We start from the raw sequence: 19,022 nt of genomic DNA on the forward strand, positions 1-19,022 counted from the left end.
TAAGCCCGAACAATTTCTCTTTGTGTGAGCAAAGATTTAACTCTGCTGAATGCAGGTCTTCTAAGTAACGCGCCATTTTCTTATTAGCTGCCTGAACTTCACGGAGGAGACTTGCTTTTTTGCGTTCTTAGGGATTCTATACCTTCTTTTCCAGGGCTGCTTTGCTCTGAATGGTAAGGCTAGTTTTGCCTGTGAAAGATCAGAAGCAAGCATTTTAACATCGGGTCTTTGGATGCGGTTTGTGCATCACACTTGTCATTGAGTAGCGATTCTATTTATTTCCTGCACTCACTGAAACTCAACCTGCTGATGAGTTCAGGGCAGCCAGGGTTTAGGCTCTGTGCTATAGTGAAGAAGCTGTACACACGGGTTTTCCATTGTTGTGCCTGGAATGGAGGGATGACACTAAACAGAATGTCTTGGACAAAAAAAACAATGTTGTGTGCTGTGGTGTTGCGTTGGCAGGCACCTTGTAGTGTAGCTTGGGAGGTACACTAGCCTAATAAACTGGCCTATACTATAGGGAAGTAGCTTTCTATGAATGAGAGGTAGCTATACGGCACCACTAGTGGGCATAAAAGATTAGGGGCCAGAGTCGTAAACGAAGGTTTACAACGAAAGTTTGCTTACCAACTTTCAGCATGCACTAAATGCAAGGCAGTAACAGCTGGGTACAAAACTTATATCACAGGGCTGGTAGCACACTGTGGCTCTATCTCAGACTGCGTGGCAGTAACAGCCAGGTACAAGCTCTATATGTTACACAGGGTCGGTGGCACGCTGTGTTTTAATTAAAGGAACACTTGAACTAACAGCAAATTGTGACTGATGGACTAGATTGCATTGAATACCTGGTATTCATAAGCTGAACCAAAATTCTTACAAGTTCTACAGAGTAGGTTAACTTGGATTACCAGCAATCGCAATTTCTTAAAGTAACACTACGAGGCTTAAAGTGCGATCAGTAATCCAAATCTCTCCAATTACAATTCTCACCCCAATATACTTGTTCATAAGTGCAGCTGGACGTCTACTCCTGTGGAAGACTAGTGGTGTAGAATGTAAACACGTTTGTGGTTTGTTTAGAGGTGGAAACAAAATTTTGGATTTTACCCAAAAAATATGCTACAATTAATATTGCACAATTATGAATAATTGGCAACAATACTATGACTCACATGTGGCACTGTTATTTTGGGGATGCAAGAAGGAGCTGGTCTAGTTATTTGAAAATATTAAAGATAATTATTCATATCAATAAAATCTATATTAATGAATTATCAATATATATATTAATAATAATGTGGCACTAAATTATGTTGGTACATGAGCTCAAAAAGGCATTGGAATGGCAAAATGAATTAATACTTATCAAAATAATTCTTAATTATGTTAAATAATATGACTTTATTCATCAAAATCATCCGTGGGCACCACTCTTAGAAACAAAGAGAAAATGATGGCTAATTAATGCAGTCTCTTAAATAAGTCTCATAAAGTATACTAAGCTATCAATTTGGAACTCTGATTAATAATTGAATTCATAACTATGACCATAAATCACCATATCAATAGCTACAGTTGGAGGATTGTAGTTCTTGCATAGCAGAGGTTGGCATTATTCGCTCTTGTACAACATTAAACAGACCAGCATGTATATTCCACAAGCATTTATTTACAAGATAATAAAACACAATATTAATCGGACTAAATAACTAAACTAAACAAACCAAACACAGTGTGTGTGTGAGAGAGAGAGAGAGAGACAAACAAAGACAAGATGGCTTTTGTCTCAAAATGGCAGCTGAGGTTTCATAGACTACACAACAACAGGGCTGACCATGTGAAACTACCAAGATGATTGAATCAAAGATGGCCACCAGGACATCAAACACAATGGTGTCTTTGTCTTGTCTTTGACATGTGTTCAGTCACAACTAAGGGTTGTGTGACGTGGAATTTTTTAGTCTAAATGTGTGTGTTTGTGTTCAAAACCAGTTCACCGTTTGTGTACGTGATCTTAATATGTGTCGGATAATGTGGAGGGCTAGAAAAGAGTTGGTTAGAATGCAAGACCCTTTGTCTGTGTGGAGCATAACTAAAGTCATGAAAAACCCCTCTGGGTTCAATAAAGTATGTCTTCTTCTCCGTCTTCTAAAAAAAGACAGGAACCATCGTGTGAATGTTATTTTCTCGGCTGCTTCTGTAATCAACCCCCCAAATTGTCCCCCTTCCAGTTCACAGGGTTATTTAAAAGTAGATTGAATACTCATTGTTTTGTTGAAATTGCATTACAGTTAATAGTAGCCATTATTTATCCACACCGCTTGTTGGCGGTGTACTACACTGATATATTTATATAGCAAAATTGAAATTCTACTGGTGATATAGTTGGTGAGATAGTCACATCCTAATATCTGCTGTTATAAGATGATGCATGATAAACAGCCTCATGTAAGAGCTGTCTGGTTTTCTTATTAATGTGCACTCAGGAAGAGAAAGTTTGCTTCTTTGGAAAAAAAATGCCTCTAAAGTTTGCCGGAGTCACAGCAGCACAGTGTGCAGACGTGCACCAGCAATATCCCTTAGAAAATAGCTCCCTCATAGATACAAGGAACAGGTCGCACCAGGAGACACAAAGTTCTTACATTCTTTGAGAATCTAACAGTTTGCCTAAAGATGAGCACGATCATTACCTGCAAGGCGTCATAATAAACTGTTCATTGTAAAAAGAAAAAAGAAACTATACTCTATTTGATGCAGATGATGTATAATTTATAAAGCAATAGCTGAGATGGAGATAATCTCAGTATTTGAGTGGAGAACAGCTTGTGGTCGCTGGTTTGATAGCTTTGCCTCCACATGTGGCGATATATACAGTATGGACGAAACTGCTGTCCCTCTGAGAGCAAAACTCCGGCTCAAATTGCAGGGCTTTCAAACATTAAGATATCACGCCACATTGATTTCTTCACAGCATGTTCTTCTGCTGTTGTTTGTTTTTTAAATGTCATGTATGACATGAATACGTAATTGGCTGTAAATGTATTAAAGATAACAAGGAAGCAGGTTTTGAAAGAAATAAAAAAATCCTGAAGGAGTCACTTTTTCATCAGATGTGTGCAGTGGTCCGATTTCTTCTGCAGATAGAAATAATTAATTGAGTTCATACACTGTACCCGCCGAACCCATCATCCAGTTTTGTCCCTCTCATCCGCCATCATATATCAGCAGGAAAAAATCTAAAAAAAACCTAATCTCCATCTGTTTATATATAGGACTGTTTTCGACTTGTTATTCACTGATTGTGTAAAAAATTGCTGCCGTTGAGCGTTCTGTCACGTATCTCATCATAGTCATATCCTGTATGTTTAGTGTTTTTTTTCCCCTGATTTATTCCACTTGTCAGTTGTCTATGTCATTTACCTGCTTTTACAGCAAAAATCTTTCTGCACACAAGAATGTCCTGCTAAAAGTGTGTGGTGGTGTCTGTTTCTGCAGAGACCCTGCAGCCCTTTGCCTGGATTTTCCCTTTTCTTCTTCTTTTGTTTTACTCGGGACGCTGCTGTTCTTCAGCCAAAAGCCTTTGGGGTGCCATTGGGTTCGTAACCCCCAGCCAATAACAGCATGCAGGGTGTGCAGCCTGTGGTCAAACAGATCTTGGCTCCTGATCTCGTTCATTGGTTTGTGGATTGCCGTTTTGAAGCCTCGAGTTCGGTATTTTGACTGTCGCCATCATTGTTTTTTGGCAACCAGAAGTGACACAAGGGGGTGGAGCTAAGTACAACCGAACGCTGAATAAGACATTTCTAGGCGACCAAAAATGTTACAATTAACTTTCATGAACTGAAAACACACTGTGTTAAAGGGTTAAAGCCCCGCCCTAAAGCATCCCCTGCTTTATGGTCTATTTGACTCTAAATGTGACCATAATTTACTAAATGAACATCATGCTGTTTTGAAGACGACTTGAAACTATAGCGACGTCACTAGTTTTCACCCCTAGGTCCATGTCATTCCCTGCTTTTATAACACAAAGCAAATCTCTCTGCATGCCATGACTGTTACATATTAACATATAACCTAACTTACCATGCCACCTAATGGAGGGTTTTATCAGAATACATCTGCAGCAGCCCCTGCTAGTGCCTTGCTTTTCTCATTTTTCCAGGAAGTATTGAACACAAAGAAATCCGAGTATAATGGTGGTATGAATAGCTAAAGGAAGTGTGTGTTATAGCAATATGATAAAGACATCCACCTGTCCTGCGATAGGTAATGTCAGCGTATTATTTCCATTCATTCACCTTGCCGCCTGTTTTGTTTTATGTGTGGCCTCTCTTTACACCTGCATCCATTCATTTACCCATTTAACAAGGACAACATTGATTGAGAGAGGTGGTGAGAGGGCCGATTCGATTTCAGGGGACAGAATTGGATTTGATGGTGGGGCGTAATAGCTTTCATGGGCTTTTACGGCACTGAATAGCTTAGCTGGAGCTGCCTTGATGGGACTGAGGTGTAATTCTGAGAAGTATCCCGGGGATGGCAGGAGCACAAACATCCTGTTCCTTATTTTCCCAGTCCGCAGAGCTCTCCGTGCTTTACCCAGAAGACACGAGCACAGGACGCCATGTGAGGTCAAGACCTACCTTCAAAACTAGAAAATAAAATGCACTTATAAGTTAAGCTCTCACAATCTGAGATTGGTGTTTCCAAAACTGTGTTTAGATCGATGAGCTGCCAAGGTGAACAACAGTCGTGAACTGGGCCGGGTGTTCGCCAAACTGAAAAGAAAGAGGAGTAACCTGCTGTGAATTGTCGTTAAAGACACGTTGGCGGCAGCACAAAGGCTGTTTATTTGTGGAACAAAATCTGGGCCTTGTGGCTGAAATGAGATCTGTTCAGACTCCATGCCACAATTTGGGTAATCATTCCCTCCTAATTGCTCTCCACTTGGTCCACTCTGATTTCATTCATCTGCAAATTGCTCTGAGGAGAACAGTTTTGTACAAATTATGCTCTGTGTATACTTTGCCTTTTTATAATATGTTAGCTTTTGATTTTGGAACATTTTCCACAGAGCAATCATTTTAAAATTTGCAAGTCGTTGCTGTTATACTGTTGTTTGTAAAAACAAAATGCAGTCGGAAGTGGGTTTTTTTCCTGCTAAATTGTGTATCTAACTGAGAGGGATTTGGCTTGCTATTGTTCATTTCAGTATTGTTCTATGTTGGTTTTGCAGGTGCCATGGGGGATGCTCAGCCTGACACCCTACCCTCAGTGCAGGGCACCTTACCGCACTTCATCCAGGAGCCGGAGGACGCCTACATCGTCAAGAGCAACCCCATTAAGCTGCGCTGTAGAGCCGCGCCCGCCTTACAGATCTTCTTCAAATGCAACGGGGAGTGGGTGCACCAGAATGAGCACTTTTCCCAGGAGTATAAGGACCTCAACACTGGTAAGATGAAGCTTTGTTTCCATCTTCCAGACAGTGCTAACATATAAAATATGATTGTAGTGTAGTGTAGGTGGATGCACTTACAGTATAACAAAATTTCAGTGCCCCGCTGCATCTGATAGCAACACACCGAGGCACCCTTTAGCATCTGTATGGAACGCACCGGGCTTTCAACTAACATCAATGTAAACTCATCCATGTCGTTATTAGACGGTCAGAGCAACTGCTGTAGTTAAAATAGAGTCCACATACAGTAGGGCGTGCGGGAGAGGAGGATGGATGGGTCAAACAAACGTGACTTTCACCCTGGAGACCGCTGTTCGTGTCCCGTGTGAAACCAAGTCAACATTGACTTATTTGACCCGAGCTTTGATACGTAACTTCCAGACTTTAATAACGGCATTTACGTAAGCGTAGTTATTTTATGTAACAAACGTATTCCTTTTAACCCAAACCACAATCTTTTCTTAAACCTAACCAAGTAGTTTTGTTGCGTACATAAACCATAAAAACTAAGTAAACCTTGGAAGTTTCTTTTGAAAAGAGACTGAATGCATGTGATTTAAAGAACCGGTGTGTAACAATTAGGGGGATCTATTGGCAGAAATGGAATATAATATTAATAAGTATGTTTTCTTTAGTGTATAATCACCTGAAAATAAGAACGGTTGTGTTTTCGTTACCTTAGAATGAGCTGTTTATATCTACATAGGGAGCGGGTCCTCTTCATGGAGTCCGCCATGGTGCACCGCCATGTTTCTACAGTAGCCCAGAATGGAAAAAAACAAACACTGTTATCTTTTCCTGCTTGGGTCGGAGTCGATAACGTTACTCGCTCCCTTCGCCGCCGCTCTCTCTCTCTCTCTTACTCACCTTCCATGTACACACACACTCTACACACTGACTCTACTGTAACTGGCTCTAGAGAGAGACATTCACGTTGTCACGTCGGCCACCGTAGCTCTCCAACACGCTTGGCACACGGGAGAGGCTTCAGTTGGTTGCAATCTCCTCACCTCACCAGATCCTACACACAGTTCCTTTAATTCAGCAGCACAATACAATAACATTGTCAGAAAGCATGTGTCCTTTAGTATCCTTGGAAAGTGGATGAAGGCCACAAGCTTTCATTCTGGATTTGATCCAAATGTTTTGTTCACTCACTGAAAACACAGGAAATATCTTTCATCTTGTATTAATGTAGCATTTCTCTCTGCGTGTAGATGATTCCAGGTCTTGACCACAGCTACTTAGACTGACCTTCAATAAGAATATCAGTGTGGCCTCAGATGGTTTAAGCCTGAAAGCCAACAAAGGCAAAGCAGCTTCAGTAATCATCGCTGGGTAAAGCAATATGTGCAGTATGTGCTTATTTTAAGCTCCTTGCATTGCTAGATGGAGGGGGGATACTGTATACCACATCAGCACAAATTCAGCCAGTTTCACATGAGTCGTCACTCACGTAAATGCATATATGCGTTTCTGTTATGATCACATACTCTGAGTTCCTTCCCTGACTGCAGCTAAATAAATGCTTGTAAAACTGGGAAAACTTATTAAAACTTCATTGCACATTTGATTATTTCAGCTCTTAAATAACATTTTTGAATTAATATTTAATTGAAGGGCAGCTACCTTGGAGTTCATAACCAGTGAATAGATGTTATGGGTCACCCTGCCTTTAAAGCATTTACTGTCAAAGAATGTCATCAGTGTGGGTGGAGAGTGGAGAGGTCCATTAAACTCTGAGAGGCTTGGAAATAGAAAAACGGATGCTGACATATTTAACTGCAAAATATTGGCACTGGTTCGGCAAGTGAAAACCCACATTGATGGCAATGGTTATTTGTCAAAGTCTTGTTTAAAGCCCCTGGTAACTTTTAAACGTAGGGATAAACTCACGACTAAATTAGTCACGATTGAAGTTGAACTTATAAAAAACATCCTGAGTTATCTATTGGGATTTTAACACTGAAATTTCAATCATAGTTTGATTCAAATGTTGCTAAACTCATAACACCTCAAACCAGGGAAGAGAGCACAGTTATACCCCAACACTTTTCTAACTTTAACAGAAAAAAAAAAAAAAAAAATGTGTTTATGTGGGAGAATCTTAGTGAGAATCTTTGGCTGGATGGATGGGTCAACAAGACATGTGACTAAGAAATGGGAGGTCGCTGTTTGATGCTGGTTTCCAACAAACAGTCAACTTTCCTTTTGGTGTCTGTGATCTTTCCCATACAAAAGAAAATAATTTTCTGCTTTAACTTTGAAATACCATTTTAGAAATGGAGAGAAAGCTAGCGAGAGTTTTTTTTATAAAATCTAGATATTAAAGGAGCATTCCACCAATTTTACACATAAATGTAGTTTGGTTAGTCCACTCCTAGCCTGTGAAAACAGTTCTATAATGTCTTCTGTGACTCTGTAGGGAGCCCTCCAATGTTTAACTTAATGACTCTGATGATGTCACCAGGGTTATCTCGACTAAGGCTTGGAGACCACACATTTATAACAGAACGCCAGAGCTGCAAACTGGGGACATGGTGTTTGAAAGGCAATGGGTGTTAACCAGGCAGGGAGGTTTTAATGAGGTGCTACCAAGTTGCATTATGGGAAATGTAGTATCGGGTGTTTCTGGTGCTTGACACATAGTAGATTATCGGCCTCTGCTGTACCACATTTGATTATTTAAAACAAATATGTAAGAGTCTCTTGAGTATGTCTTTAAACGTTGTTTTACTCTATTAATAGAGACCTAAATAACAAGGCAGCGCGTTTTCCTTCTCTTTATCCGTCTCAGCAGAGCACCTGCTTTATTGGCCTATTGTTCCTCTTATTAAGCACATTAAGTGTTGTGCCATGAAAATTAAAGAGATATTTAGAAGCCTCAATAAATCTGATTTGGTTCTAAATTGCGTTATGCTTTTAATCATGTTTTTTTTAAAGCCTAAATTGTGCTTCCTGGTTATACAATTATTTTTATTCATTAGGTATAAGCCCTGGTTGCACTCTGTTTATTTCTGTTTTCATGTTCAGAAATTAAATGGAGTTGAAGTTAAGTGATTCTATGTTTGGACCATGACTAATCACTGAGGAGATATGTGGACCCTCAGGCTAGACCAGCTGGAAACCTTAAAATAATGCTTGTTACAGCACGGTCTACAGTCAACACATGTTCGGAAAATTCTGATATGAGTTTGGGGTTGTGATTTAAAGTGTGAGGGAAGCAGTGGCGGGCCATACCAATTAAGTCCCATTAGTTTTTGTCAGGTGGAAGCGTGTTGATTAGAGGACCTGACTGAAGCCTCCTGAAGGGATTTCTGGCAAACAACAAAGCCAATGTGACACCTCGGCTGGAATGCTCTGTGATTAGAGGCTGTGAGAAAGCCGTCTTTCTTGTATTCATGAAGGTCCCTCCACAGGAAAGAGGCTTTAATTGCTTCTGGAAGTTCATTATAGTGTGATTGCTGTGCTGTGAAATTGTCGTGCGCTTGATAATGGCAAAATGAAATTTGGAACTTCGGTTGTTTGCTGTTCTGTGTGCAGAGGAAAAAAGTACAAGGGGAAGTTCACTCTGCGGTATTTGTCAGCTCACCTCATATGCCACATCAACGCCCAGCATCCAGCAGGAAGCAAGCTAATCAGTGGATTTGACAGATAAGAGTGAGAAACTCTACCAAAAAGCCTGCTTTGCCTCAAGGCTACAACATGCAGCTGTGTTAACAAACCTCCAAAGTACTGTCTGAAATTTCTGACTCCAAAATTAGAGCAAGAAACTCCAAAAATAACAAATAACACGTTTCCTCTTATAATTATTATAATTTAAAAGTGCAATTCATAAGAAGTAAAACACACTGTTGCTCAATTCAATAAACTCAAGAGTTTTGCTGCCATGTCTGTCTGGCATGACCACAAGATTACGGAGGCTAATTTTAGCAAATGTTAGCAAACTTTAGATAGATACTTGTATTACTGTGGAACTGACGTTAACTACGTAACTCCTTATTACTTGTACTACTCTTACAATACATTTCTGCATGTGAGAAAAAATAATGTTAAGATGTGTAAAACTAAAACAATAAGCTGAAAGATGCTAAAATGCTCTGTAGATCTGAGGGGAGCTGCAGAGTTGGTAATAATACTCTGTTGGTTTATTACTCTGAGAGCCCATTCACAAGACACAGAGGGACAAATTCACAAAAGGATTGCGCGGCTTTTGCGGCCACTAACCTGAACAAGTTTGACAAAAGGAAACCGTGTGATTCTCAAAGGGTGAAATGCACCCCTAATTGTGCTGCCGAGCAAATATAGCTTATCGTGCTCCATATTTAATATGGGTAATATGCAGACAATTGACGCAAAAAATGAGCCTCATTGCAAAAATAGTTAATTTCACAAATACCAGCGCTAACAGCCACACGCAGTTGCAGTGAAATTATTAGCGCCTTCAGAGATTCGGTGGGAACTGAAGCACATTTATAAGAGGTGTCTGCTCAAACTCATTTATTTTGGGGATGGCGTGACAGCTGTTATGAAAAATGATTAAAATAAAGCTCCCCGACATGTCATTTGTGAAAAAACATGAACAAAATAATGAAAACTAAAGTTATTATATAAATGAATAAACAAATTATAACTTCCCTCTCCCTCCTTTCCCAAATCCTGGGCTTACATTTTCCCCTTTCGTCTCTTTTAATTGCCTTCGGGAGGTTTGGATGGAAGTGGCGCTCTGGCAAGCGCCCCCCGATCAGCGGCCACAGAATTCGCCACAGTCTTGTAATCCATTGTCAATGTAAAAATATCGATTTGAGCAGCTTTAAAGACACACTGTATGGTTATTCAATGATATTTTAGCAGGATTTTAAAGCAAACCATTCATCCCCAAGCTGTCAAACTCATCACTAGTTTGTCAGACAAGTCAATCTCTCAGGTTCTTACATGGTTCTGACAATGGCAAGAATAATCAAACAAATAGACAAGCACATACGCTTAATCATCTGATTATGTCCAATAAAATGAAGTCCACTAAGGCATTACTCTGAGTTGTTTACATGAGGACGGTTCTATTAATATTCCTGTTTCCATGCTACTGAAGATAGTGTGATTAATGGCCTCCTCCACAGCATCACAGTTTCCCTCCAGTATTCAACCTCAAACCTGATCTCTCTGTCGAGATGCTACTGCGATACCCTTGTGGCTATCTTTGTGCAAATACTGTAATTAAACTGAGCTTTGAGTCGTTCTTTTATAACATAGGGGGACATACACACCAGTCTGTAAACGGACTCTTTAATACCACAAAAAGGCTTAAGGAGATAGCTTTTAGCCTCAAAAGTGTTTGTAGATAATGACAAATGCTCTCATAGAGTCACTGTAGACATTGCTCATGTCTTGGCAGGAAAAGCATATGTCTAATTAACAACATTAACAAAGACTACAATCCATTCAGGTTTACCTGTTCCAAGGCTGTGGTTTGTGCATGCCAGCTCCCTGTCGTGGCTTACTGTAGCACTTAATGGAACTGAGACATCGCTAATGTTATTAGTTACACCCACAGGTGTAACTAATACACAAAATGACAAAATGCATGCCATGAAAAAGGCCTATTTGTTGTGGAAGAAGGAGCTTTAATGTCATTATTATTGGATTATTGGTGTGCATGTAAATGTAGCGAATACAGAATGAGAAAAAAAATCAAGGGACAATGTTGGAGGCTTTTGCAAAGAAAGACATGTTTAAATACATTATACGAGTTTAAATGAAATGATAGAAACCCATTTAGGTTTGAACAAGAATAGCCAATAATAAATGACTACAAAATTTCATGGTGGGACTTTTCTTTATAAATGACCACAGGCTTGGCTAATGGTGAACCAACACCATCAGCAAAAACAACTGCCTGTTTCCTTAACCTCAGGCTGGATTTAAGATAGACTGCTCCTTAAAATGAGTGACAGGTGCCGGGGCGTAAACCTGAGCAGCTGTAACACTATAAAGAAGCATATTGTAAACCATTGTAATGTGAGGCCGATTACATTTTGTCAGTCAAAGTGAGTAATATAAAGGTGCATGGCTAATATTTAAATTATTACTGAGTGCTTACAGTTCAAAGCATGCGTTTGTTTTTTTTAATGTGACTATTGTATCTTCTAAATTATTCTGATGGTATCAGATTCTCTTTGAAGAGACTATCTCATTGAAAATCGGTGCATTCTATGTGTTGCTTTCACCACATCATGGAGGATTTGCGGGACGACAATGGTGTAGATTGTTGTCTACTAGAGTGTCTTGTTTGATACAACCACTGGGGGCTGCAAAGTAAAAAAAAAAATGCAGATCCTTCACATAGGGGCTTTAATGTACTTAAAGTTTAATTTACTGGAATTATCCAGATTTGCTAGTGCTTTAAAGGTGCAATGTGTAATATCTAGCCAGAATTTTAGCTTAAAACATAAAAAAATTAACTACCATTATCAGCAGAATGTGAGTAGGTTACAGTGTTGATGTTATGTCAAAGACGTCTGAGTATCGTGGTTGCAGAGATATCTACTGCCACATGGTCTACATGCTATCCAGCCAGCCCGTCCTGTCTTGAAATACTTGTACCCCAAGAGGTGAGTCACTGTAGCGTCCGGTCTGTCCTCAGTCCAACATGAGAGGACCAAGAAGTAGAGCTGCCCCGAGGGCTGTCAATAATATGTCCATGGTCCCAGTCCCAAGAAAAAATGTCGGCATTGGACGTTTCTGCGAACAATGGATACGCTGAATGGCGACGTTTCTGAACCAAAAATACGTTGCATAAACACGTTTCATATCAGCCTAGTATCACACTTGCAGAAATGCAATGACGCGTGGTTAATGTTGTGAAAAGTTGTGGTTGGGCTTTAGGCAACAAAACTACTTGGTTAAGGTTATAAAAAAAGATCATGGATTGTGTTCAAATAATAATGTAACAACGTACCAACATAACGTAAAAACCGTAACAGAACCACTATAGTTAGGTTTAGGAAAGAACTACATGGTTGGGCTTAAAACTACTATATTAGTACAGTGAAAATGACACTGAAAGTTGTGAACAAGGGACACGAATGAACAGCTGATTGTAACGTGACGCATGAAAAGCCTTGTTGTTGTTGTTTGTTGGACCCATCCACCTACCCTCCCGCCTGCCTAGTGTGTCTCTTTCCGCTCATTAGACTTCGTCACTTGCTCTGACCAAAGGCAAAAACCTCTATATTAAACGTATCCATGGTTTTCAGAAACGTCCAATGCTAAAAAAAATTCTTGGCGAATAGGCTGATGGTCCATGTACATTTTGACAGTTTGTTTATTAGATTAAAATCCAAAGTGGCCTTTTCCTCCCCCGCCGCCGGCAGGCTGCCTTCAGGGCAGGCGGCAGCTCCGGCAGACGGACGGTCCCGCAGTCAGCAGTCAGCTTGAATTTAGCCAGTGCAAACCCCAGCACTGGGGCTCTGATCCCAGGGGACTGCTCAGACTCCACGCTGGATCAGCAAACTTTCTGTTGCTGCCATTAAACATGTTGAACCCTGCACTCCACCAGCCTGTTGTGACTCCTGGTGCTGGGGTTTTTATCTGGCTGAATTTGAGTTACTGTGGCCGCTGACTGACGGTCTGCATCCCCAAAGGCTGCAGAGTGCTTCTCCTCCCGGCGGGGAGGACGACGTGAAGGTGCGGGACGTTTTCTCGTTTCTGCCACTTCGGATACATTCCAGTAAACAAACTATCAAAACGTGCACGGAACCGTACAGCCCCAGTTAGTGACACAGTAATCACAAAGATGGCTATAGATAGCAGTGTTATTTTGACTGGCTCCCAGAGTTTCAGCAGTTTGGTTGAATTATTCTTATTGCCCTGCTGTTAGTTAGTTGTTTGCTTATTTTATTACCGCAAATTTAGATTGTATGGACCCAGTATAGTAGAGGTGAAATGCTGCCCCCTATTTGTTTGGAGCAGGTGGCCAGACATTACACACTGCAGCTTTAAACGGACTAATGTGTGTAACATGAAGCTAAACACTTCCTAGTTAATGCAGATTAATTTCCTCTTCCTTCAGTAGTGCTCATCGCAGATCATTTTGAAAGGGAAATTTGATGCATATTTCACATTCATTAACTCAAATTAGACTCGGCTTGTTCATCAGCATTCCCACGTCAGTGCCTGCTGCTGCCGTCGCCGCTCTTCACCAGCTGACTGACAGCCCACCCTCCCTCCAACTTAACCCGTTTCATTATCCGTGCCACTTCACTATCTCTCATTCCCATTTAAGGGAGTTGGAAAAATTACGAGCCATTTTACTTTGTTTCTCCGCACCGACTGGTTACCTTTCACTACAATCACCGCACTTAACTGCCTGTGGCGCTGCCAGGCCGAGTGAAATCTCCTTGCTATCTGCTGGCCCAAGTGGATTAGCAATTAGAGGAGCCTGAGGATGTCCTCGCCACAGCCCTTGGCATAGGCCCGCCTTATATCAGTAGTAAACGCAAAAGCACAGATAAGGGCGGTCTTAACGGGAAGGCTTTGTCCTGGCTCAGTAATAGACAGCAACATTGTGTATTGGATTAGTACAGCTAATCAGAGAAGGAGATCAGTGAAGAATTGGAATGTTATTGATTAGGACATGGGCCCCTCAATGCCACCAGGAGCATCTGATAGCATCTCTTATTTACCAACTAGCCTGATGAATCACTACGCGCTGATAAAGCTGACAATGCCCTTGAGTTCCCCAGCAGCAGACACTGAGGCAGGACTGTACATGAGAACAGGCAATCCTGCAAAGTGTGTGCATGGATATTGATTGCATTTTTTTTTATAGATTATTCTAGTCCCATCTATAAAAAAAATACAGTCAGCAGCTGTTTGCTGATAAAATTTTAGCAAGTTCATTTGAATGTCACTTTGAGGCCTGATAAGATGTTAGTACTAGAAATTAAAGGACACCTTGTGATTGTAAACTTCTGGTTTTAGTGTGACTCTCTCAACACCTTCTATCTAGCCTCGCCATTTTGAACCAACATTCAACAACCATACAGGGAGAAATCCATCATAGAAGAAACATAGATATCCTTTCATCCACCCACAGTATAGCCTCACTGGACCAGCATGCAATGCAATTGGCATTTTGAGCAAGGGCCAGGCTGCAGACACACCCCATAATGTTCACAGAGATATTTATTTGAAGACAACATGCTCACACCCTTTGTTGAAAGGCATTCTGGGACATGTAGACGTGAAGTCGTAGTAGATGAGGAAGGTTGAGGGAAAATGGTGATGCATAACATTGTAAGAGGATGGAGACGGGGTGGATTTTTCCTGATCTGTTCTCGCCAATCTTGGCACATTAAACACTTTCTATAGACTCCAGAGTGAAGTACAGAAGGTTTAGTTGGACTCTTTCCCAGTAATAAAGTTCTTATCAGGTCAGTTGGACATATTATAGCAGCTTAACAAAGCAGAGAGATGACGGGGATGAGATATGCAGATAGAAATAACATTAAAGATAATTTCCTTTATTCTCAAGGTCTGCATGCGCAGCAATACTCAATAGAGCTCAATGCAATTATGAGAATATCCCAATGGAGTCTCTAGTAAATGCCTTCTTGTTATTAAAAAGGCTTCATCCACCTATTTTCATGCTAAGTAAGGCGTATTGGATTACAAAAGCTGACCAGCAATGGCAAAATTAGATGCAATTTCCACAAAATTCTTTATGCAGGTTTGAAGCAAAACGTTTTAAATCTGTGAAGACCGAATATAAATTGTAATGGAAATACATTGTCTAATAAAAAACAATGATAAAGGCTTGGCACTGCTGGCTCAATTTCAGTGCACTGCTGTTTGAACATGCCTCTGAACATTGTAAAATATCTTAAGAAATATGCCCATCACATTATACACAGATGAACAGATGAATCTTCCATTTATAGTTGAGGTCAGTATGGGTCCCCAAGCATGTTAATCAGGCCATGGACCTGTTTCAGCCGCAAGTCTCTGTGTGTTTTTTGCCATTAGCTGGTGCTGGATTAGAATTACTAAAATCTTCTTTTATGTTTTCAACACCGCATACAATTTATCAAAAAGTATCTGTTTTCTGAGGAACAGCTGGCCCAATTTTTAAAAGATTTCCTGGTTGATGTTTTTTGACATTTGGGAAGTTTCTGACTTTTCATCAGTTTCTGAATCATCTGCCTCACGGTTGAATAAAAACAGTGACAGGTGCTTTCATTAAAATCCCATTCAGAGTATTTATGATGCGTATGATACCAGTCATTTCATCAAAGGGCTGTTTGGACACATTATTAGTCAAGTGAATCTGAAGTCTGTTGAGGCTCGGATAAGTTGGTACAGCTGTCTAATTTTTACAGCTATCATTCATGCCTTCTACTCCACTAATAAATCTGCTGATATCTATCTGAGACATGAGAGCGAGAGAAATATGAAGGCACCTATATGAAGAGAATATTACCAAAGGCTTAGACCAATATGGGATTAGGATTTGACTCAACAGTGTTCGGGGTGTCAGTCTGTAAAGCCTGAAATGAAATCTGCCTCACCCTGCCATAAGGAGCTGCAGCCAAAGAATTTCATTAGTCTGTCATTCAGTGGGGAGTTCAAGTGTCCCATGATGATCACAAGAATGAAAACCTGCAGGAGACTATGCAGCATAGTGTCAGGTTCAATCTGCAGTTACTGCTGTGCAAAAATCGGGACACACTTATTGAACATAAACAGTAATGGAGCATTCAGATTGAACGTGATGCTAACTTTTGCTTTATGGTGGGGCGCTACAAGGAGAACTGCACCCATTTATTTTCTATGGAACAAGTGAAGCACTTCTCTGTGAACTGTGATATAGCAGGCAATGCTGGATAGACTGGCTATGATTAAAAAAGGGAGATATTAAAGGTTGGAACATTTTAACCTCATGCAAATTAAAACAAAATTCCCTTAGAAGGTCCGTAGTCATTTGCTAAAACATTGACAACGAAATAGTGAAAAATATCTGTGGAGCAGACGGTCATTACTGAAGATTGTGGGAACCTCTTTGACATTGGCCTCCAAGATTAGAGGTTACAATAAATATGTGGCATAAAGTCACAAATGGCTGCTTGCTTACATGGTTCACTAACACAGAAGCTATTTGCTACTATGTGAGCGTTGACACTTCCCACAGCAACAAGCTAATAGCCGGTGTCATTTCACCTCTAGTGGGTATTTACTGTTATTCAAGAAAATGTGACCACTAGACAGTTTGTGCAGTCCATGTTAAGTCACCTTCAATCTGCCCACTGAGCAAAGACACGTCCAAAAGACATCGATTTAACGTCTCTGTCGACCGTCGAAAAGACGTCCACTGCGGAGCCAGAATGAAAGTTTTTGCGACCTCTTTCTTAAACGTCCTTTTAACGTTCAACTATTGATGTCAACCTGGGTTGCACGTCCAGAGACGTCCAAAAAGGCCCCTAACCAGACGTTCAAATATTGAACCCAACTTGCATGTCCACCAGGCGTACAAAAGTGGGTCTGGACTGACGGACGTTATACAGACATGATCTGAACGTCTTCCTGACATCACATGTTTGCTGGGTGAGAAACCATCAGCTGTCGATCTGATGACGATAAGCCTCTGGGGGCATGGGGGCTATATTTCTGGGGTTCCAGTGTAGCCAGCGGATATCCGGACCAAGACTTCCTCTTCCCTGCGCCGGTCATTGTTTACAGTCCGATTAGCAACTTGAGACGCAAGACTGGAGTTGGAGTTGAGAGACGACGTCTACGACCGAATTGTTTCACAAGTAGCCAGTTTACAAGCTCATTTTAAGATAATAAAAAGCGAAATCATCATCAGACGATCGTCGGTGGACTCCCAGACTGCATTTCAGCCAAAGCGTTCCGCCTCTTTTGCTCTCCACACGGACTGTTTACCTGCACTCAATGAAAGGCTGCTCAAATGTGATTGGTCAATACTACTCGGTCTACAAACCGAAACCAGGATGCTTCCAATACCAAAATCTTGCATATCGCATATTAATGTAGAATCTGTTTGGATTAACTCACCTTAAACACTGAATGTACCAACTGTAGACTTTAGCTGTAGCTATAGCTTGCAGCATACACACCAACTTGGTTTCAACTTGTATAAACGCTTCAATTTTAGGTTCCTGGAGCAAATTTGCGTATGGCACCGACTCGCATCTTTCTATTAATTTTATAAGCAATTGTGCCGCCTTTAAAATTTGCCTCACATTCAGTCTGAACAAACCTTAAAGCTGCATTAACTGATATGAACTGATTGATTTCTTTGGCCAAAGGGAAACTCCAAAGGGATAAGTCTGGCTCGCTAATTGCTCCACTATGTTCGCCATGCTAGTCTCTAACTGTGTCTGTGTGCTGTCTCCTGCTGAGCAGGTAGAGCACAGTGGGTTTATCAGAACGTTTGGCTAAAACCAAAAACAATGACCTGAAAGATACTAAAGTGCTCAGTAGAGCTGAAGGGGGACTGCATTTCTGATAATTCACTGTGGGCCTGTCACTACACATGAATCATTTTATTTGAACAAAATCTACCTCTATTACACATGTAAACAGTTTAATCAAGTTTAAAAGAAAATCAAAATAAGGGCAATTATTAATTAGAGTTCATGCATGTAAAACATGTTAAATAAAATGCTAAAATTAGGAACTCCGATTTCTGACCAACATACAGCAAGGTAAAACCAAAAAACAGATTAACGTCCTCTGTTCACCTCTTCAAAACTTCTGCTTGATGCTACTCACTGTAATGCAAACCAAGAATTCCACCTGATTAAGATTCATGTCAGCCTCGGGAGATTAGTAAACGGAGTGTAGGTGGGTTTTTCTCAACTCCATCCCCTGAAGTAAACTCTGTCCTATATCCTATTGTGAAGAAACCCTCAGCACGTCCTCCCATGGTTGCCAGGAAAGCTTCCCCGTCTCACCCAAATCTGGGAGACGCTCAGCGGGGCGCCTTCGGGGAGAGCACACTGATCCCCTGGGTGCTGGGTGTAAAGCGGTCCCCTCCCACCCACATGTCCTGGACAGCAGGGGGGAGCCGTCAATCATCGGCGCCTCCTCTCTTGGCACTTCCCTAATCATGATTACTGCCTCCGACCTGGGAGTGTGAGAGGAAATCTGCATCCACCCGACTCTATCAGGGGGAAACTCTTTATCCTTGTTTTTTCTAAAAGAAGAGACATGTTTATGCTGTTAGGACTCACACATTCTCCTTTATGTGATTTTAATTGAGGCAGTTAAGCCTCCCTTGGAGGAATCTGGCTATTAAGCACTTGGAGTTGCACACAATCATGTACCCGTATAGAATCCCGGTGTTCAATAGTTACCGATGAAGCAGAAGGATAGAGAAGAGGAGAAAACAAAATCATTGACCTTTCTCTCCAGCATCTGTGGGGTGTGAATGTTATCTTCGGTGAGCAGTGGGTGGACAAAGCTTGCACCTTTATACACTGCGGAAGCTGTATCACATGTGTGTGTCTGCGTGTGGTGGTATGTGAGTGTGTGG

At 41.0% G+C, this 19,022-nt stretch overlaps 1 protein-coding gene across 1 annotated transcript in view; it reads left to right on the forward strand.

Moving 5' to 3' along the window:
• unc5db (unc-5 netrin receptor Db) overlaps positions 1 to 19,022 on the forward strand; it is a 200,350-nt gene that overhangs the window by 93,377 nt on the left and 87,951 nt on the right. Inside the window, 1 exon segment of the mRNA XM_037777506.1 lies at positions 5,246 to 5,461. Coding sequence (XP_037633434.1) covers positions 5,246 to 5,461 — 216 coding nt within the window.

Source organism: Sebastes umbrosus, chromosome 8 (assembly GCF_015220745.1).
Source record: "Sebastes umbrosus isolate fSebUmb1 chromosome 8, fSebUmb1.pri, whole genome shotgun sequence".
Classification (NCBI taxonomy): Eukaryota; Metazoa; Chordata; class Actinopteri; order Perciformes; family Sebastidae; genus Sebastes; species Sebastes umbrosus.